At 44.4% G+C, this 21,724-nt stretch overlaps 1 protein-coding gene and 1 long non-coding RNA gene across 11 annotated transcripts in view; one reads left to right on the top strand and one right to left on the bottom strand.

Annotated features, from left to right (window-relative positions):
- Positions 1-4,031, bottom strand: part of LOC129483198 (uncharacterized) — a 31,071-nt gene extending 27,040 nt beyond the window's left edge. Inside the window, exons 1-2 of the long non-coding RNA XR_008657985.2 lie at positions 3,847-4,031; positions 1,533-1,603 (exon numbers count right to left, since the gene is read on the bottom strand). This is a non-coding gene — a long non-coding RNA (uncharacterized lncRNA). The remainder of the gene's footprint in view (positions 1-1,532; positions 1,604-3,846) is intronic.
- The window catches only part of LARS2 (leucyl-tRNA synthetase 2, mitochondrial), a 167,995-nt gene that overhangs the window by 123,296 nt on the left and 22,975 nt on the right, over positions 1-21,724 (top strand). For all 10 annotated transcript variants that reach the window (XM_055280185.2, XM_063610888.1, XM_063610909.1 and 7 more), the window contains 5 exons: positions 8,762-8,862; positions 11,610-11,792; positions 13,410-13,579; positions 15,746-15,823; positions 19,551-19,662. In XM_055280185.2, coding sequence (XP_055136160.2) covers positions 8,762-8,862; positions 11,610-11,792; positions 13,410-13,579; positions 15,746-15,823; positions 19,551-19,662 — 644 coding nt within the window. The remainder of the gene's footprint in view (positions 1-8,761; positions 8,863-11,609; positions 11,793-13,409; positions 13,580-15,745; positions 15,824-19,550; positions 19,663-21,724) is intronic.

Genomic DNA, 21,724 nt, shown 5'->3' with positions numbered 1-21,724 from the left:
CCAAATACAACTTGAGAAACATAGGCCAGGCGTGGTGGTTCACACTTATAATCCCAGCACTTTGGAAGACCAAGGCGGAAGGATCACTTTAGGCCGGGAGTTTGAGACCAGCCTAGGCGACATAGTGAGACTCCATCTGTAAAAAAAAAAAAAAAAAAAAAAATTTAATGAGCCAGATGTGGTGGTGCACGCTTGTAGTCCCAGCTACTTGGGAGTCTGAGGCAGCAGAATTACTCGAGTCCAGGAGTTCGAGGCTGCAGTGAGCCATGATTGCCACTGCACTCCAGCCTATGCAACAAAGTAAGACGCTGTCTACAAAAAAAGTTGGGGGAATAGCTCCTTCTTATGTAGGTCTGGAAGCAAAGACCATATGTAAGTGATTTCTAGCTCCTTAACAGTAGAGTGTATTTCTGCCAGTTTCTGAATGATTTTTTATAGAAGTACTCAATCAGTAAATTATTCAATGGCCAAGTATTCTAAGGTATAGGACAGGGTCTGGCTATTTTTATGACTTATTTACAATGGTTTAAGACTATATTCAAGCAGGAAACAAGGTTTGCAGCATTCTGATATAATTTTAAAGTGCAGTTTCAAGTATGACTTTGTTTTTACTCAAATGCATTGCCAATTTGCAGAGCCTCCAGGTAACACCTGGATTTTGCTTTACCATCAACATTAAGGAACAACTATATGATGTAAATTGAAATAGACCTATGGAGTTTTGTTTTTTTGAATCTGTTTTTAAATTTTGTTCAAGATTCCGTTCCATGCTTTCCTCCTCCAAAAGAGACTTATTTTAAGTACTGAAAAGGCCGACCTTTGAGGAAGGTACAGAAAGTCATCTTAACTGTTACTCAGTGCTGCTGTCAGCATTACTCTTGTTGGAGCACATCAGGGCAGCAACAGCCTCTGAAAACTCTCCCGGTGCATTACCTCTTTCTTAGAGGTGTTTTGGTAAACCAGTCAGCCACACATGAAATGAAAATCACCCACTTTCTGTGATGAGTAATTTGGAATTCTGCAATCAGAATTTTTGAGAGGCTCCAAACAACTTTATCAAGCTGGGCTGGGAGGAAAAATTGAGATCTGTCAACCACATGTGTATTTCTGAAATCTGTATAAATCAGAATGTCCTAGTCTAGTTCTGTATTCCTTTTGGTTAGCATTGTCATTTCAGGAGGCTATTTGAGATGATAGTACAGCTATTCCATTTTAGTTTAACATTTCTGAGCCCCTCAGCCCTTGTCTCAAGTAGCAGCTCTGGAACAGGAATCCAAAGACCTCTGTCCGTGTTCAGTGGTGCCCCTGATTAGCTGTGTGGACAAGAAGCTGAACTCCTTTGGGTCTCAGTGGCCTCGTATGTCAGAAACTCAGTTATCTCTGAGCACCCTTTCACTCTGATTCTGATTTCTTCAAATACAGCAAAGGTTTATGTGTGTCTAATCATCTTTCCTGTTTTCTAAGAGTTGTGGACATTTTTTTTCATCACCTGCACGTTTAGGCTTGCAGTTTGAACTTTAAGGTCTCCTTACCATACATAAGGGGCTGGCCTCCAAGTTAAGTGTGCCACCACACAGGACAGCAGGTGCTTTAGTTGTGTGGTCTGAAATACCAAGTTAATGATTAACCAGGAATTAATGTAAGCAGGAAACCCACAAAAGAAGATATCGAAATGATTGATAAACATTTTATCACACTATAAAATAATAAACATCTTACACTGTAAAATGTTTCCGTCCCAGCACTATCGCTCACACCTGTAATCCCAACACTTTGGGATGCCAAGACAGGAAGATCATTTGAGTGCAGGAGTTCGAGACCAGCCTGGGCAACACAGCAAGACCCCATTTCTATGATTTAAAAAAAAATTTCCCTCACTGGCAAATATAAATTATTCAGCAGTGAGATGCCATCTTCCATGTAGTAAGGAAGCTAGCATAAGAGCAGCTCTCATATATTGTAGGAAGTAGCTTGGAACAATCTTTCTGAAAAGCAGTTTGGCAATACAGAGGGAGAGCCTTAAAACTATTCATTTTTGGATGCACTAATTGCACTGCTAAAAATCTATCCTAAGGAAATAATCAGAAATGCAAACTTATGCACCAAGATGTTCATGTAAGTGTTATTTCAAGTAGCTAAAAATTTGGATACAATCTAAATGCCCCAAAATGCTGAGACAGGGTAAATAAAGTATAATCCATCTACGTGGAGCACACTTATACAACACTTTCAATTAAATTACAAAGAATGTTTAATAACATGGAGAAATTCATCTGAAGTAATGAGAAATAGAAAAAGCAAGATACAGCTTGGTTATCTTTGTCTTTATATATACATGCACATATATACACATACTCAAAGCAAGAGAAAAGACTAGAAAAACTCATGCCATCATGTTAACACTAGCTATCTCTGGGTGGTGAGCCCAATATACTTCTGATTTTTTCCAGATTTTTTACAATGATTGTGTAACTTTATCATTTACATATGGTATAGATTCTGAAGAAGGAAAATAAGCTGAGCCTCCTGCTGTGGTTGTGGGTGTGGGGTAGGATCAGCTTTCAGCTTCCCTCCTTCTGGTGGTTAGCACCAGGTTGAAAGAGAGGGGGCACATTAGAGCATGGGAACATGTCTGGCCCATCTTCACTGAATGAGATCAGGAAGCCTTTTCTCTCCCTTTGTGGGAGACTGCTGTAAACATGGACTCTTGTCACTTTTTGTTGTAGCATGGAGAGCACAGCAAGCCCCTATCCACAGAGCTTTCTTCTCTGTTTCTCTGATCATGCCAGAAACGGGGCTACTGGGAAAAGGAACAGGAAGGGAAGAGAAGCTTTACTTGGGTCCTGTTGTATTAGTAAGCCCTCCTTCTGTGCCGCTGACTGGCTGCTAGGAAATGGGAATGGTGATATTTCAAGAATGAGCCATGGCTAATACTTAGAAACTAGGCTAATTATGTGATATGATGGCCCTGGGCACAGAACAAGGAAGAAGAGGAAGGTAAATTTAGTCTGATTTAATGAAAAGTCCAATTTGGAGACCATTTTCAGAGATCTATGGCCTTCAAAAATCTGCAGCCTGGCAGGCCACTCTCCCACCAGGTCAGCGGAGTGGGCAGCAGGCTATCTGGGGCTTCATGAATAGGTAAATGTCATCTGCAGCAAGAAGGTGGGGCTCTGATACATCCTGATATTCTTTGCTCATACTGTAATTAGCACATTCCTTGTATATAGTGATTTTTTTAAGAGCACCTAAAATGGCCAATCAATGTTCTGAATTTCCTTGTTTATCCTAATAATTAGCAACTCCCTTCCCTCCCTGCCTCCCTCCCTCCCTCCCTCTCCTCCCTCCCTAGCTTCCCTGCCCTCTTTCCCTCCCTCCCTCCCTCCCTCCCTTCTTTTCCTTCTTCCAAGTGGGACAAATGTGGCCTTCAATGCCCAGCAGCTATCAATTGTTGCAATTTCTGAATTAGTGCAGTCTAAACTAAGGAAGAAATTGTGAAGATCTCCCCCAAGTTTTCATCATTGTGCTTACATATAGCTGTGCTTCAGTGTAAGCAAGCATGATCTACCTGCAGAGATGTACCGAAGGAGTAGGAAGAAAGCTGACTCAGATAAATCCACGGCCTTCTTCAAGGCAGAGGCCCTGCCTAATACTCCCGCATTTGATGGTCCCTGAGTCAGAAGGGTTTGTTAGTGGTTTAGAGTTGTAGATTTTCCGCTCACTTATAAAGGCCCCTGCTGTGCACAGTCACTATGATGAATGAATAACTCAGTTGCATACGCAAGTCTGTTCCCAAGTACCATCTGTTGAGTGAATGAATGAGTGAACAAAAGGGAAACACATTACCCCAATTGTGAATCTGAATAATGAACTTGGCGATGTGATGTGATCTCTGCTCCAGCAGGCCTGGGTTCCAAGTCCAGCAGGGCCCTTGACGTCCTTTGTCCTTCATTCCCGTGCACCTTGCGCCTCCATATCACATTTGGTCTTTCTTGTAGTGTTGATGGTTATTTTTGAGCATGTATTGGGCTGCCTGTTCTTATTGTAAGCTCTCCAATTAATTGCCCAGTGCTGTGTACCCAATTGTCATGTAAATACATGTTGAATGAATAAACAAGTGTGATTCATTCAGAGCTAAACTACACATGACAGTAGACATGGCCAGCTTCAGCCAAGAGAGTGAAAACCAGATTCCCAACACCCTATGGCTCATTCCCTAGCTCCCTGGAAGAGTGGAGGGAAAACACTTGGGAATGAGCAGGATTCTAGGAGCTGGGAAATGCCCCTTTCCCCACTGGGAAATTCCATGTGAACACTCATCAGGGCACTCCCCTGCTCTCATTCTCTTGGTTCGGCTGCTTGGGATCTTTCAATGCACCCCTGCCTGCAAAAAGATGGTAGTGCTAGCTGGAAAGTATAGCATCCAGTGCCCCCCCTTCACTCATTTCTTTCTTCCCTCCTCTCTTGCCTCCACTTTGTCCCACTCACATTATCCCCCACCCATGCTGCTGGTAGTTTATTCATTCACTGAACAAGCTTGATTGAGTTCAAGGCAATTAACATTACTGAGCATCTATTAGGAACTGGAGACTGAGAGTGGCCTTCAAGTATTTTCAAGGCCAAGAGCAGTGGCTCATGCCTGTAATCCCAGCATTTGGGGAGGCCAAGGCAGGAGGATTGCTTGAGCTCAGGAGTTCAAGACCAGCTTGGGCAACATAGTGAGACCTCATCTCTACCAAAAATACGAAAAATTAGCTGGGTGTGGTAGTGCGCGCCTGTGGTCCCAGCTGCTTGTGGGGGCTGAGGTGGGAATATCACTTGAGCCCAGGAGACTGAGGCTGCAGTGAGCTGTGATTGTGCCACTGCACCCCAGCCTGGGTGACAGAACAAGACCCTGTCTCAAAAAAAAAAAAAAATCCTCCTCCTCACAAGAGAAAGACAGGTAAGCAGCTTACCTAAATACACAGTAAAATGTAATAGCTGCTAGATACAGTTACAGGCACTACACAGGATGCATCAGGAAGGAAAAAGCAACTAATTCTAATTCTGACCAGGAGATACCTTCTCAGTAGAGATGGCATTTGAGTTGAGCCAGGAAGGAGGACTAGAGTTTTGATAACAGTTTGGGAAATGGCGTGAGTAAAGACATGGAAACACGTGTGGGCAACATTTGAAAGAGCAGAGGGAGTGGCAGGGGACAGGGAGAAGTCCTGGATGGCTGCGCGGAGGAATTTGGACTTGATTGGGAGGAGGAGCTCTTCAAATATGACTACACTCTTTCTTTTCCTCCCTCACAGCTCTGAGAGTTGTCAGGCATTGGTTTGGTTCAGTGATCGTAAACAGGCTGGCTCCCCAAGGGCAGGGATTGCTTTGCCCAACATTGTATCCCCGGTGCCTAGCTCAGTGCCAGGCACATAGCAAGCACTCAAGAAATACTCACCGAAGAAATAAGTGATACATTTCACATACTAACTCTGTGCTTTCTGATTATACGGTATGAAGAAGAATTCTGAGACTCATTCTGAGCCCTAGGAGTGCTGTTGTCGAATGGTGTCTGGGTGGTTGTAGGTGAGGGCACTGGGGATAGTTGGCTAGGTTTTGCCATCCCTGCTCTAGATGATCCATCTGAGATGGCCCCTGCTGCACTGCAACCCTCAGAGAAGACAGTCCAGAAGAGCTTCAACTGTCAAGTTGCATTATTGGGAGCTTTCAGACATTAGGATATATTCATGTAACTAGCAGGCCTTGGTGTGGGTGCACTGCTGAGGCCTGCCTGCCAGTTCTGGGGAAAGCCTCCCATGTGGGCATCCCCTGAGAGCTCTCACTCAAATGGTTACAAGCGGGTTAGAAACGCTATCATTATGAAATGATAGTGTTAGCAGTCAGGCTATAGGGGCCCATAGTGAGGAGACAGTACCTGGAAGCTGGCGGAAGGTTGATTACATGTTCTGCTAATTGGGCTGAATGCCAGTTACACAAGTGTGTTATATGTTGTGAAAATTCTTCATTATACCCCTAGGACTCACACTTTTCAATATGTGTGCTATACGTTAACAGTTCACATTAAAAAAAGAAGTTATAAAAGATGAGGCAGGAGAAGTTGCAGGCTTGGGCTGAACAGCTGGGGTTAGTCAGTTTTTCGCAGGTTGCAATTCTGTCCGTTCTCGGAAGGTGGCAGTGTTGTGCCACTTGATAAAATACAAGACCTGAGAACAGGATTCCTTGGATTCCCAGCTCCTTCGTGAGGCTTAATGGTGCTGATTTTATTTTATTTTATTTATTTATTTATTTTTTTGGAGACGGAGTCTCGCTCTGTCGCCCAGGCTGGAGTGCAGTGGCGTGATCTCGGCTCACTGCAACCTCCGCCTCCCAGGCTCAAGCAACCCCTGCCTCGGCCTCCCAAGCAGCTGGGACGACAGGTGCACGCCACCACACCTGGCCAACTTTTTGTATTTTAGTAGAGAAGGGGTTTCACCGTGTTGCCTAGGCCCATCTCAAACTCCTGAGCTCAGGCAATCCACTCACCTCGGCCTCCCAAAGCACTAGGATTACAAGCGTGAGCCACTGCGCCTGGCCAATGCTGCTGATTTTGATCATCCTATCTGTCTTTATCTTTGAATCCAGATCATTCCCTCCTAACTTCTGGACTAAAAACACCTTTAAAAATTTATCTTGAGCAACCAAAGCCATGTACTGGTGATGTTTGTGGGGAGCATCACTGGATCTCCAGGAAATGAGTGCTCCTACCTGATGCCCTGAACATGAAATACTCAACGTGTGTTATCAGCAGATGTCTCCATGAATCATTCTTTGAGTTTGGAATAGGTCTTGCTGAAATGCCTCAAAATTGAATCAGGCAGATTCTTAAGAATAAACAACTGCAAATTTGCAATAATTTCAGTATGAAGGTCAACCTGTTCTTATCCTCTTATGAGAAAAAGTTTATGTGTCACTATTTACCCAGTAAGGGTATAACTAAAACTGCTTTTTAAAAACAGGTACTATAAATAAGTTATAATCAATTCATATTTCAGAACACTAGGTAACTTTTTAAAAAGTGAGATAGATCTATATGAACTGCTATGGAGAAATCCATTCATATCATTAAGTGAAATACCATAAAGTATATATAAGTTATAATCCCACTTATATAAATCCCCAAAAATCTATAAAACCGTATGTGGGTAGGTATACATTTATGTATACAAAGGCATTGAAAAATGTCTCCAGACTTTTCCAGGGATATATACCAAACTGTTAATAAGAACTGCCTCCTGAAAGGGACATAGGCCTACAAAGGAGTGGTAGTGTTTGGATTTGAACAGAAGGTTTGTATTCATATATGACTTGTATGGTTTAAAACTTTTTTTAGGCCAGGCGGGGTGGCTCACGCCTGTAATCCCAGTACTTTGGGGGGCCAAGGCAGGTGGATCACCTGAGGTCAGGAGTTCGAGACCATCCTGGCCAGCATGGTGAAACCCCATCTCTACTAAAAATAGAAAAATTAGCCGGACGTAGTGGTGGGCACCTGTAATCCCAGCTACTCGGAAGGCCGAGGCAGGAGAATTGCTTGCATCTGGGAGGCGGAGGTTGCAGTGAGCCGAGACTGCCATTGCACTCCAGGCTGGGCAACAGAGTGAGACTCTGTCTCAAAAAAAAAAAAAAAAAATTTACAAGTACTTTTATGCAGTCATTTTATTTAATCTTCCCAACTACACTTTAAGGCAGGTTTTTTTGTTTTTTTTTGTTTGAAACAGAGTCTCGCACTGTCGCCTGGGCTGGAGTGCAATGGCACGATCTCGGCTCACTGCAACCCCTGCCTCCTGGGTTCGTGCAATTCTCCTGTCTCAGCCTCCTGAGTAGCTGAGATTACAGGTGCACACCGCCACACCCGGCTAATTTTTTGTATTTTTAGTAGAGAAGTGTTTCATTATGTTGGCCAGGCTGGTCTCAAACTCCTGACCTCGTGATCCACCCACTCCTTGGCCTCCCAAAATGTTGGGACTACAGGCATGAGCCACCGCACCCAGCCGAGGCAGGTTTTTTTTAACCTCCATTATATAGGTACGCAAACTGACACTCGGCGCAAGTGACTTGCCTTGGCTCACAGAATTCGCTGAGAAGCAGAACTGAGATTTTGAATCCAGGGCTTCCCAATCTGAGGCCTAGGGCTCTTTCCACTTCACCATAATAGAAAGTAGACCTGTAGGTAATACCTCCAGATTTGACTTGATTTTCTTTTTTTTTTTTTTTTTTTTTTTTTTTTTTTTTTTTTTTGAGACAGAGTTTCGTTCTTGTCGTCCAGACTGGAGTGCAGTGGCACATCTCGGCTCACTGCAACCTCTGCCTCTCTGGTTCAAGCGATTCTCATGCCTCAACCTCCCAAGTAGCTGGGATTACAGGCACCCACCCACACGGCCAGCAAATTTTTTATTTTTATTTATTTTTAGTAGAGACGAGGTTTCACCATGTTAGCCAGGCTGGTCTCGAACTCATGACCTCAGGTGATCCGCTGGCCTCAGCCTCCCAAAGTGCTGGAATTACAGGCATGAGCTACCACGCCTGGCCTGAATTTATTTTCTTATCGCTTATTTCTAAGGAGCCATTTGTTTAAGCTGGGTTTGTAAGTGGCCTCGATCAGCCCACCTGCTTTTATGAGGCGCAGCTACTTCTGCCTATCCGAGGTAAGGTCTGTGTTGCTGTTTTCTCAATGCTTCATGTCCCACTCCTCCTGTTTTCTTTTCCTGTCATCTTTCCTCAGGGAGCCTTTTCATAAGCTGCTGGCCCAAGGCCTTATCAAGGGGCAAACATTCCGCCTACCATCTGGACAGTATCTACAGAGAGAGGAAGTGGATCTCACAGGTAAGAATGGCCCATCCGGTCCCATCCAGGTACTCCCAGAGAGCCAAGGCCAGGCCTGAGAGCTACTGAGCAAGCAGGCATCTGCCTCTAGAGTAGGGGAGGATGCGGGAGAGAGACCCGCTGGCTGTGTGGTCTCTAAGCCTCAGCTCCCTCTGGGCCTGCGCCCCCTGAAGCCTGGTGGTGGACTAGCCATCTGCTCCTCTCCTCCAGCCCCGTTCAGCCCAAGTGCCACCTCAGCTTCTGGCAGGGCTTCATTTGTATGTAACAGAGTCAACTCGGGCATCACCTCCTATCCCAGACCATCTTTGAAAGCCCACCTCAGGGACAGAGCCCCTAGGCCCAAGACACATTCTTCCAGAACTGGGGTACTCCCAGTGTTTCTCCCCACATGGTCTAGTGGCACATTTCAGAACCTTGGGGGGCAGCACTCTGTTTACTTGTAGCACCCCAGAGCAGCCCCCTCTTAGCATTTCCCGGTAAAACACCTCCCCCTGACTCCCCGAACTTCCCTCCTATCCCAGCTCTCCCAAGCCTTTTCCTTCCACTCTGCATTTTCACCCTTCACCCTTTACATTTCACCCTTCATTTTTACTCTGAGGATCACCAGATCTTCAGGTGCCATGGTGAGGATGCATCACGTGCACCCAGCACACACCCCACACGTGGAATATGTGACATGTTAGAAAATGGGTAGGGGCAAGGCGAGGTGACTAACACCTGTAATCCCAGCACTTTGGGAGGCCAAGGCAGGCAGATCACCTGAGGTCAGGAGTTCAAGACCATCCTGGCCAACATGGTGAAACCCCGTCTCTACTAAAAATACAAAAATTAGCCAGGCGTGGTGGCATGCACCTGTAATCCCAGCTACTCAGAAGGCTGAGGCAGGAGAATCACTTGAACCCGGGAGGTGGAGGTTGCAGTGGGCCAAGATCATGCCACTGCACTCCAGCCTAGGCAACAGAGCAAGACTCTGTTTCAAAAAAAAAAAGAAAGAAAACGGGTGGAGACATGCAGCATACATAGGGACAGCTGTGAGAAACCCCCAGCACTGCGACCATTACATTTAGAAAAACTAGTGCATAATGGATGAAATTAGGTCACACAACAACCCTGTAAATGGTAGGCAGCCTCTCCAGCCAAACATTGGAGATAGGGTATAGGGAAGCAGTCGATGCAATTACTTCATCAAAGCAAAATATATCAAGGTTTGTAATGGTCCCTGGGAGAAAAAGAAGCTGGAGAAGCAGAACTGGCAGTGTTTCTGCAGCATGGATGACAGAGGGAAAGAGCTAAATTCAGGTGCACATAGAATTCAGCCTCACAGTTAGTGAAGTGTTCTTTGTAACAGGCAAGGCTGCCCATGTATAGCTGTGCAGTTTGTGTGCCACACAAAAGAACCAAGCCAAGGCTGTGATTTCAGTAGGGCCCGAAATGCAGCCGTCTGTCAAGCCATACATTTCAGGGCCACATCTGCCAAAAGCGGGTGACTTTTTCTAACTTCTCAACTTTTCTGCCCAGAAAGATACATTTTTCCTAATTTGCACAACCATGTTTTAAGGTCTAGACACAGCCTGGGGCAGGGTAGAGGGGCCAGTGGTTCCCTGAGTCTCACCACAGCGCGGATAAACATCTAGGACTTCAGTCTCCCCTTCTCTGCTGTCATGGGGTCAGGCAGTATTGTGAACATCTTTTTCCTTCCCACATAGTCTTGCCTACTGGGTGAGGATACTTTGATCAGCAAGGGCAGGTTTCTGTCTCTTTCATGGATGTAACTCTCATGAAGTATGGAGTTGGCTTTTAGGTCTGTACATTGGTCCCCTGTTAGTTTGGTTGCTGTTGGAGTCAGAGATTATTTGGCTGGAAGGAAAAGAAATCTACCCAAACTCAGTTGCAGAAAATAGAGCTAGGCCCCACTGCTCGTAGGAAGTCACCAGCCACTCCTTTTTCAATTTACCAAGTGACCTTGGGTAGCTGCAGTGGCAAGTCTTGCCCCATCTCCTTAGGACCTGATGGTTCCAGTGCTCAGCAACATGGAAATTGAGTTTCTGTATCTCTTAGCTCCAATTCGTGAGATAGAGGCTTAGCCTTGCCAGGTGCCCTTACTAGTCCTCTCCAGTAAGACTTGGCAACAAGGTTACCTCATCCAAATGCGGCCATTTAAGACCTCTTCCATCAGCACCATCTAGACCAGTGGTATGTGAGTAGGGGAGGACAGTTCCAAAGAATAGGGTGTGGGTGGCTGGCACCACAGAGGGACCACCACATTTACCATGAGCCCAGTGAGTGAATTCCATGTGCCCTGAGAGTACAAGATCATGTTTTGGTGACTGCAACATGGATGGGACAGGTCAGGCTGCCAACTTCCATCAGAGACCCTTAATTCATCAAGAAAATGGCAACATGTGCGAGTTTTTCAAAATTCTTTTTTACTTTCCTTTTTTGTGTATAAATAATTCACTTGTAAAGGGGGAAATTGTTTTGTTTTATAGAAAAAGCTGGCACAGGCCATTACAACTATACTGTTTATTCTTGAAGGTTTGTGGGAGAAAGGTGAGCCTCATTCATTTAAAAATAAAAATATTTTGATAACAATACGGAGGGAGAGAAAGCGGCTTGTTAAGTGAATTAGTGTGATTCTTCAAATGGACACTTTCCATCGCTCACCCAGTTTTTTCTTATTGATGCTATTTCTATTGAAGCAATTCACAATCACACATACCATACCTATGGATTATTTTGGCATCTAGGTTCCATTCCTGTTCATGCAAAAACGAAAGAGAAATTAGAGGTGACGTGGGAGAAAATGAGTAAGTCCAAACACAACGGGGTGGACCCAGAGGAAGTTGTGGAGCAGTATGGGATCGACACGATTCGGCTCTACATCCTTTTTGCCGCCCCTCCTGAGAAGGATATCTTGTGGGATGTGAAAAGTAAGTCACCTTCCTCTTCCTGACATGCTTCCTTTGTGATCTGCCCCGGACTTTGAAGGAATTTGAGGAAGGAAATGTCTTTGCCGAAGACAGTAGTAGAGAATTCTAGGAATCAGTTCCACAGAGCAAGTAGCAGCTTGACCAGCATCCTGCACCACTCTTAGACGGGTGTTGACAACATAAGCGAGCCTCAGAATCATTTGGGAAACATGTTGCAGATGCAGATTCCAGTGCTCCGCCCATGCCTGCTGACACAGCCTCCAGAATGGGGCTCAGGAGGTGACCTTTGAACAAGCTCAGCGGTGATTCCAGTGCACACTCTACGAGGACCATGCTTTGAGAGTGGTTTCCTTGGAGACAGACTGGCTTCTGAGTTACTCCTAGGCCTGCTATAGTCCAAAGAGGCCAGTTCCCTCTTTCTTGATGTACCCTGGAAGGTTTTTTCTAGAACAGTGTCATTCTCCCTCACCAATCCAGAAAGCCCCGGGAGGGGTCTGGGCCTGGTGTTACCTACGGCCTCTTAGTCACCCACAGCACCCTTCATCTCCCCGCTTAGGGGAGATTTGTCTCTCCAGAGTCATTTAGTACTAAAATGGCATGAAGTAAAATAATCTTGAGTATCTGGCTATTCTAGAATAAACCCATCCAACAGTCATTCATTTTTGCTTCATGTGATCTGCCCTAAGTGTTGTTGTGGGAAGAGGAAGTCAGATGCCTGGAATCTTGAGCCTTGTGTGAAGTATGCATGTCATTTGAGAAATCACTGTTTATTTTGATGTGCTGTGGCTAGCAGGAAGTGTGGTCTGGAACAGTGGTCACAGATGCCAGTCCTAGAACTAGCTGTCTCAGAATCACTGGGGGGCTTGCAAAGCACAGACAGGTGGAGGTTCTGGCTCCCACCCCTAACCCAGGGGACAGGCTCCAGGAATCTTTCTAAGAAGCCTCCCAGAAGGTTCTGCTGTGCATTCAGGCTTGAGAATGCCTAGCCTAGTGGCCAGACAGTACAAGGACCTGGACTGACCCTAATTTGGCTACTGGTGTAACCCAGGGCCACCAGGTAAAGCCATTCAGCTTTACCAGAAGATCAGACCAGCAGCTGGATTGGATGAGCTTGTGTAAAATATGGAAAACACACACACCTGCAAGGACAGGGATCGTGTCAATGCACTTCACACTCTACAGCAGCGTGGCTGCAAGCACAGTCATGCTGTCCACAAGGTAAGAGCTTGCACCAGCAGGAGTCAGCGCTGTCTCCCAAGCACCATGTTAGCTCCATGGCATTTTTGTCCCAGCAAGCTTGCTTAATCAAGGCGGCAGGGCACCAGGGCTCATCTTGACCAAGCTTCTGAGCTCATGACCATTGGTGGGTGGCACTTTGAGTGGCCCTGCCATCCAGTGCTCTGAATCTGGGCAATAAAATGGATAGAATTGGTCCTGGTCTGAATTCTCAGACACTAAAGGCCGGGCAGGATCCTTCAGCCTGCCCTCAGAGGAATCCATCAGGGTGCAGTGAAGTGTCACATCAATTCACAGGTGTTTTTCTCCGCTTAATTATACCAAGTCAATCACCCTTATGTTGTGCGCTCTCTCTTTCTCATTTACTGATGCTGAATTCAGCTGATGCTCTCCCTGGGGTGCTGAGATGGCAACAACGACTGTGGACCTTGACAACTCGGTTTATTGAGGCCAGGGCTTCTGGGAAGTCTCCCCAGCCTCAGCTGCTGAGTAACAAGGAGAAAGCCGAGGCCAGGAAGCTCTGGGAGTACAAGAACTCCGTCATCTCTCAGGTCAGAAACTCTCCAATTCCAGTGGTTAACTCTGTAACCGAACACTCTTTGGGAACCTTTGCGTGTGGTCTTTGCTGCCCTCCCTGCCTTGGGTTGGGCCACTGTGGGTCTTCTTTCCTGACAATGGCGGTCCTTTTTGCTTTGATTGATTGGCCCTACTGTTTTGGGTCCTTTACCAAGGTGGATCAACAGTGCATACGTTCGAATGGAAAGAGATGCCCCCAGGAAATGGCTCTCTGATGATGTCTCACATTTGTCCATCCTGGGTCTCAGGAAGCTGCCACTTTCCATGTTTCCACATTTAACACATCCAAGCAGAAAACCAAATCCAGGATCACCCTGTCATCCAGGATGACACCGCATATGTTACATTAACAGAAACACAATTTTAGAGTTGGAAGGGGCATTAAGAAACTGTCCTCTGTAGCCTCCTCATTGTACAGATAGGGAGAGAGATGATGTCCAGATATCTTGCCTAACGTCACACAGCTAGTGAGGAACTGAACAGAGATGAGAATCCCAGTCCTCCACATAGTAAGGACTTTCCCACTCAGTTACATTGTTGCACAATATCCATGTGAACTATTGTGGGTTAACTTCTGCAAATCTGAAGTCATCGTAATGGGTATCTGATATCCCAAATTCTTCTTAAGCTGATTGAAAAAAAAAAAAAAGGTATGCTGATTCAGACATAAAGTTAATCAGTGTCGCTCATCTGCACTCTGATAACGAAGACAATGATGCATGGCAGGCTTTTGCCTCTCTGGTTTGTATAACCTGAAGTGGCCCTGGGTCCAGCATGGTCTCATTTGTTGACACTTCTTCAGCTTTATTTCTGGCCTCTGTACCCTCTCTGTGTGGAGGAACAGAGCTTCCTGAATGAATGTAGGGGTCTGAGTGATGCCTGAGCGATTGAGTTCATACCACATATTTTCTCCCTGGATTTGGCAAATTCTTCTATTCTGTCAGATAATAGAATTGGGTTATTTCAACAAGTTGGAAACTCTTGACATCCTTAAAGATGTGTTACCTTTCTGTATTCTTGCCTATAGTCAAAATGGAAAAACACAGAAACATGAAAAAGCTGACAAGTTGCATTAATGTTCTTATGTTGACATTTCAAAATGTAAAATTGACCAGGCGCAGTGGCTCACACCTATAATCCCAGCACTTTGGGAGGCCAAGGCAGGCAGATCACAAGATCAAGAGATCGAGACCATCCTGGCTAACATGGTGAAATGCCGTTTCTACTAAAAATACAAAAACTCAGCCTGGCGTGGTGGCACATGCCTGTAGTCCCAGCTACTGGGGAGGCTGAGGCAGGAGAATCTCTTGAACCTGTGAGGCAGAGGTTTCAGTGAGCTGAGATTGCACCACTGCACTCCAACTTGGGTGACAAAGCGAGTCTCCGTCTCAAAAAAAAAAAAACAAAAAAGTAAAATTAATCTTATCCCATAGACTAAAAACTGTCACTGTGAAGCAAAGTCACATAACCAAGCAGAAGTGGCATCCTTTACTCCTGTTTTCTGTTATGTTGAGTTTGCCCATCAGTGGGTCCTGCCTCCTATGCCTCCTATTCGTGTTACTAGCAATTTTTTTTTTTTTTTTTTTTTTTGAGATGAAGTCTCACTCTGTTGCCCAGGCTGGAGTACAATGGCGCAATCTCAGCTCACTGCAGGCTCCACCTCCCAGGTTCAAGAGATTCTCCTGCCTCAGCCTCCCGAGTAGCTGGGATTCCAGGTATGCGCCACCACACCCAGCTAATTTTTTGTATTTTTGTAGAAATGGGGTTCTGCCACGTTGGCCAGGCTGGTCTTGAACTCTTGACCTCAAGTAATCCACCCACCTTGGCCTTCCAAAGTGCTAGGATTACAGGTGTGAGCCACCGTGCCCAGCCACTAGCACTGTTTTTCTAAGCACCTGCTATGAGAACCAACAGTATCCCAGATATGTGGAAGAATAGTCTTAAACAGTGGAAACAGTGTTGACTTTGAATTTTAAAATATTTGTGCAGATGAAACATAGCGATTATTTGAGATAGTAGATATATTTATAAATATCTTTGCATCCGATTCATTTTCCTTTTTTTGTTTTGATAATTCAGTCTTTTTGTGGAAAGCTTAAAAGAATTTTGAAATAAGTGAATAATTGAACCTTTACTAATAGGTGACCACCCATTTCACAGAGGACTTCTCACTGAATTCTGCAATTTCTCAGCTGATGGGACTCAGCAATGCCCTCTCGGTAAGTGGCCTGTCCTCATTTGCTGGTAGCAGAGGAGGGAGGGAGAGGTGTGGCAAGGGGCCCCACAGGGTCCCAAGAGGGACAGAGAGCACCCCCACTGTGTCACCGCCTCAGTGTGGCTTGATTATCTTAAGGAAACATTTTTCCATAGTCACAACCTAGTTTTATGCTGGAATGTTCTTAAAGATTTTCTGGTCCAAACCCCCTTCTCCCCCAGTATTTTACAGATGAGGATATTGAGGCCCAGGGAAGTTAGACGACATGTCTGGTTGATTAGTGGCAAATCTAGGACCAGACTCAGGCCTCCCTGTCTTCTGGCTCTTCACACCCCCACTGTCTGATTTCATGAATGAATTGTGATACCTCCTCAGCATCATTACATTTGATATTCATTTAACCTGGATGGATCAGGATCGTTCTCACCAGTGCCAAAAGTCAGACTTTTCAGTGTGGACTTTCTTCTTGCTAAGTGTGACTACCATTTTTCTTGCCAGGGAAAGGATTTGTCAACAAATGTTCTTAGCTACTGGACAACAAAAGCATTCATTAAAGCTATTAACAAATGCTTTTTTTAAAATGAAGGCCTCTCCAAGCTTTTAAGATCAGTGGGGGCCAGGCACGGTGGCTCATGGCTGTAATCTCAACGCTTTGGAAGACCAATCTGAGAGGATCACTTGAGGCCAGGAGTTCAAGACCTGCCTGGGCCACGTAGAAAATAAAATAATTAGGCCAGGCACGGTGGCTCGCGCCTGTAATCCCAGCACTTTGGGAGGCCGAGGCAGGTGGATCACGAGGTCAGGAGATCGAGACCATCCTGGGTAACACGGTGAAACCCCATCTCTACTAAAAAACACAAAAAATTAACCGGGCGTGGTGGCAGGCACCTGTAGTCCCAGCTACTCAGGAGGCTGAGGCAGGAGAATGGTGTGAACCTGGGTGGCGGAGCATGCAGTGAGCCAAGATCGCGCCACTGCACTTCAGCCTGGGCAACAAAGCAAGACTCTGCCTCAACAAAAACAAAATAAAAAAATAAAATAAAATAATTAGCCTGGCATGGTGGCGTACAGCTGTAGCCGTAGCTACTTGGGAAGCTGAGGCGAGAGAATCGCTTGAACCCATCCTGGGTAACAGAGCAGGAGACTCTGTCTCTAAAACTAAAATAAAAAAGGTAATTTTTAAAAAAGTAAAATAAAGATAAAAAAGAACAATGGAAGAAATTTCAAATTTGACTACATAAAACTTGACATTTTCAGTATGTTAAAAAAATTTATAACATATGTCAGATAGAAGCTTAATATCCTTGTAAAGCACTCTTGCATATTAATATGAAAATAACCAAAAATGGTCAAAGCATATGAAAAGATAATAACTCATAGAAAATGATATAGAAATAGCCAATACATTTGTGGAGAAAAAAGAATCTACCTCTCTAATTTATCATGAAAGGCAAATGTAAAACAAGATGCTTTTTTTTTTTTTTTTTTTAAATACCTGTCAAATTTGCTGAGAATACTTTAACATAACTATTCAGGGCCAGGCACAGTGGCTCATGCCTGTAATTCCAGCACTTTGGGAGGCCGAGGCAGCAGGATCAGTTGAGCTCAAGAGTTTGATACCAGCCTGGGCAACATAACAAGACCTTATCTATAAAAAATTTAAAAATTAGCCAAATGTGGTGGCATGCACCTATAGTTCCAGCTACTCAGGAGGCTGAGGCGGGAGGATCCCTTGAGCCCAGGAATTTGAGGTTGCAGTGAGCTGTTTGGTGCCACTGTACTCTAGCCTGGGTGACAGAGCAAGACTGTCTCTCAAAAAAATAAAAATAGAAGCATAGTTATTCCCCATGCTATTGCAAAGATGGCAAAATAGACTTTTACACGCCAGTGATAGGTGTGGTTGGTGTAACCTTGCCAGGAAGCACTCTGGCTGTCAGGTCAATTGTGTTATATCCTCTGATCCAGGAGTGTTCATTGCAGATAATTTATAATCACAGAGACTGGGAACCCCAGTGTCCTCTGATGGGGGAATTGTGAAATGACTTATGTCATATCAATAAGAAAGGAATGTGCCACCACCATTAACCTCATATCTTGAAGAATACTTAATATCAGAAACTGTTTATGATATAATGTTAAGTAAAAACACATGACACAAGGCCAGGCACAGTGGCTCAAGCCTGTAATCCCAGCACTGCGGGAGGTCAAGGCAGATAGATCACTTGAGGTCAGGAGTTCAACACCAACCTGGTCAACATAGTGAAACCCAGTCTCTACTAAAAATACGAAAAATTAGCCAGGTGTGGTGGTGCACACCTGTGCACCTGTAGTCCCAGCTACTCAGGAGGCTGAGGCAGGAGGATTGCTTAAACCAGGAGGCAGAGGTTGCAGTGAGCTGAGATCACGCCACTGCACTCCAGCCTGGGCACCAGAGAGAGACTCTGTCTCAAAAAAAAAAGATACAAAAGTGTTCATATGAGCTGGGTGCAGTGGTTGACACATGTAATCCTAGCATTTTGGGAGGCCAGGGCAGGCAGGTGGCTTGAGCCCAGGAGTTCGAGACCACCCTAAGCAATATAGTGAGATACCCCATCTCTATTAAAAAAAAAATTAATTTTTAAAATTAAAAGGAAGTGTTCATATGGCAAGAATACCAATCCTGAAAATGTTACATGTGTGATAAGCATCTATATACACATTTTTGCATTTTTGGAGACAAGGATAAAATATACCTTTTTTTCTAGTTTGTATAATTCTGAGTAGTTTTTCATTTCCTGTATTTTCTGTGCTAAGTGTGTGTTAGTTTTTTAATTGGAAAAAATAAAGCAAGAAACTGAAATGAAACTGTAATGAATTTCTGTCTTTCCATTCTGGAATTTGGGAAGTCTTTAATAATAACACACAGAGCTAAACACAACCATGTTTGCCGGAATTGACCAAAGGTGTTTAAGAGAATAGGGGTCCCTAAGTAGAGTATAGAGGCCCCCCTGCCCTGGGTGTTTCACAGTTTAACACCTTTGAGCAGGTCTCGGTGCATTTCTCTGTGGACCTGCAGCGCAGAGGAAACCTAGCAGAGTGGGTAAGAGTTTGGCTACAGTGTGCCTGGGGACAGATGGCCCTCCCTCGCTGATCCTTAGCTGCTTCATCTGTCCAGTGGGGTAAGAATACCACCCTCAAAGAGTGGTGAGGACTAAGTAAGTTAACATCATGTATTCGTTGTTGCTGCTGGAGCTTTTTTGTTTTGTTTTTGTTTTTTTAAAGACAGAGTCTCACTGTTGCCCAAGCTTCAGTGCAGTGGTGCAGTCGTAGCTCACTGTAGCCTTGACCTCCTGGTCTTAAGTGATCCTCCCACTTCTGCCTCCTAAGTAACTGGGACTATAGGTGTGTGCAACTGTGCCTGGCTAATTTTTTTTTATTTTTTAATTTTTCATAGAGATGAGGTCTCACTATAGTGCCCAGGCTGGTTTCAAATTACTGGACTCAAGTGATCCTCCTGCCTTGGCCTCCCAAAGTAGTGGGAGTATAAGTGTCAGCTACCACACCTGGCTTGCTGTAGTTTATCTCAGTGCTATCATTAAGTAGGGGAAGTTCTTTGTCCCAAGCAGAAATGGATGGCAAAGGGGGTTTCTTCCTACCAGCTTGTGTCTCTGGATTTCAGATATGTTAATGGTCTTTCTTACTCGTGCTTATTTTTACACCTCAATCTTCTTACTTTTTTTCCTCTTCCTTAGCAAGCCTCTCAGAGTGTCATTCTCCACAGCCCCGAGTTTGAGGATGCTCTGTGTGCCCTGATGGTGATGGCTGCTCCGATGGCCCCTCATGTAACCTCAGAGATTTGGGCAGGTACGTGGCAGAGTCCTTTTTTGACCAGTTACTACTAATTAGAATTTGTCCAAGCCTCTTTTTGAACATCGTTCGGGGCTCAGATGTCCTCAGACATAGGGTCCAACATTTGGCATCTATACTCAGCAACCTCTCTGTCCTGTATTCTGAATGGTAGTACTTCATCCATATGGTCACCTCTATCAAAAGGAAAGACACTTCCCTGCTTTGAATAATGTGCCCAGACTAATGTGGGTGTCGATGTTACCACCTTAATCCCTTCTCGTGACTCAGCCCCCCAGTGTCCACATATTATGACCTGCATGGTCTTTTTAAGATAAAAAGTAGTTTTATCTTATAAACTCATGTTTAGTACCACTCTACAGATGGAAATTAAGTTATAGGTCTAAACTTACACTGTAATTCAGCACTCTTCACCAATTATTCCTAATCTAGGCATCAAAGCAGGCCTGACTGCCTGCTTGAATTTCAGCCCCTAGAACTCTCTGCATCATTGGAACTGTTAGCCTGGACAAAACCAGGACTTCACATAATCATCAAATTGGGATTAGGCCAAGCATATAGGGAGGGGCAAAGTGACATGTAATTGAGCTCCTGAAAGATCATGCATGGGAAAGTCTTCAGGTGTTTCTAGGAATAGGTCATCTGAAATGCATGTGACTTGGCAGTTTCGTTGACGTAAAAGATTTCTTCTAAAAAAAAGATCTCTCCTAATTAAATTTACTGATGTGGTGTCACAGAGAAGAAATGCATGTTGTTTAGTTGAGCAAACCACAAGTCTCAGTGTAAGCTTCAGTGATAAGAAGAATTTGAGGATTATTTGAAATTCCCAGCACCCAAGCAACTTTATGCCTACAGGAGATAGGTGGAAATTATGGTAGGTTCATAGTTGACAGAGTAGTGCCTCTGTCTCTCACAAAGCCTTGTTTATTGCCTTCTACTTTAAAACATAGTGCTCCTTGTTGATTTAAGGGAATCCTTAGGAATTGGGCCCTACCATCTCCCTCAGAGTTGCTTCTTAATTCCTCAGGAGAAGCAGTGGTTCCTTTTTCTTTTTAGCCAAGATGAAACTGTTATTTTTCCAGGGTCCCCTTTTTTACAGTGTAAGTGTCTCTGTCAAAAGGAAGTGTTTTTCATTCTTTGAGGAAAAGCGAATCTGTTTTAATTTGCTTTCATTGTAAACCCATGAGCTTAATTTGGATTTTTATCCTTTTTGGTATCTAAAGCCACTTTAAAATTAAACTTGTTCAGCCAAATATTGAAGTTCACGTAGTGGGAGGATTTGCCAGCCAGTTTTTTTGTTTATGTACCGTATCTACAGTTTCTGACTTTAAGCATCAACCAAAAAAGTGGAAAGGGCTTTGGAAATCAGGAGCTAATCCTAAAAATTGGTTAAGGATTTGGATGGGTCAGACTCTGAAGTTTCCTTTGGATTCATTCTTTGCTGCTTGCAAGACTGAATCAAGGTCCAGTTTACTTTAGCAGGAAAGAGATGTGGTGTAGCTCCCAACAGATTCTGCCCTACTTTATATGCTTTAAGACATCCCGATTGAGTACAAGTATATTTCATTGTGTCTTAAGTCATCTTCTGGGTCTTTCCAGTTACTCTTTTAGTTACCCTTTTTAAACCAAGCTTTTGCAACTCCTGGCCCCCTCCAACAGGTGGCTTAGTTGGAAGAAGTCAGAGAGGCCTGGGTTGAGTATACCCAAGATAAGTCTGAATTCTATAATGAATTCCTGTCTTTCCATTCGAGAATTCGGGAAGTCCTTAATAATAGCATGCAGAGCCAAACACAACCACATAGCTTAAATACTAGCTACCAGTCAGTGTCAGATGCCTCTTTCATAGTGGTTGCAATTTTAAGTGACAATGAGGTAGTGCAACTGATTTAAAGTAGGAGGGGAAAGAGAGAGGAGGAGGAGAAGGCAATTATAAGGACTTCATGAGTTGAGCAAGGTTTTAAACGTAAAGACAAAGGAGGTGAGGAAAGATGGGAAGAACTGAAATGTGTTTTCAGTGGATCTACAGGGGAGACCTTTTTTAAGTTTCTCACATTTTGAA

This window comes from Symphalangus syndactylus, chromosome 1 (assembly GCF_028878055.3).
Source record: "Symphalangus syndactylus isolate Jambi chromosome 1, NHGRI_mSymSyn1-v2.1_pri, whole genome shotgun sequence".
NCBI lineage: Eukaryota > Metazoa > Chordata > Mammalia > Primates > Hylobatidae > Symphalangus > Symphalangus syndactylus.
Note: the sequence above shows the minus strand (reverse complement) of the source record. Positions and strands in the feature narration are given on the sequence as shown.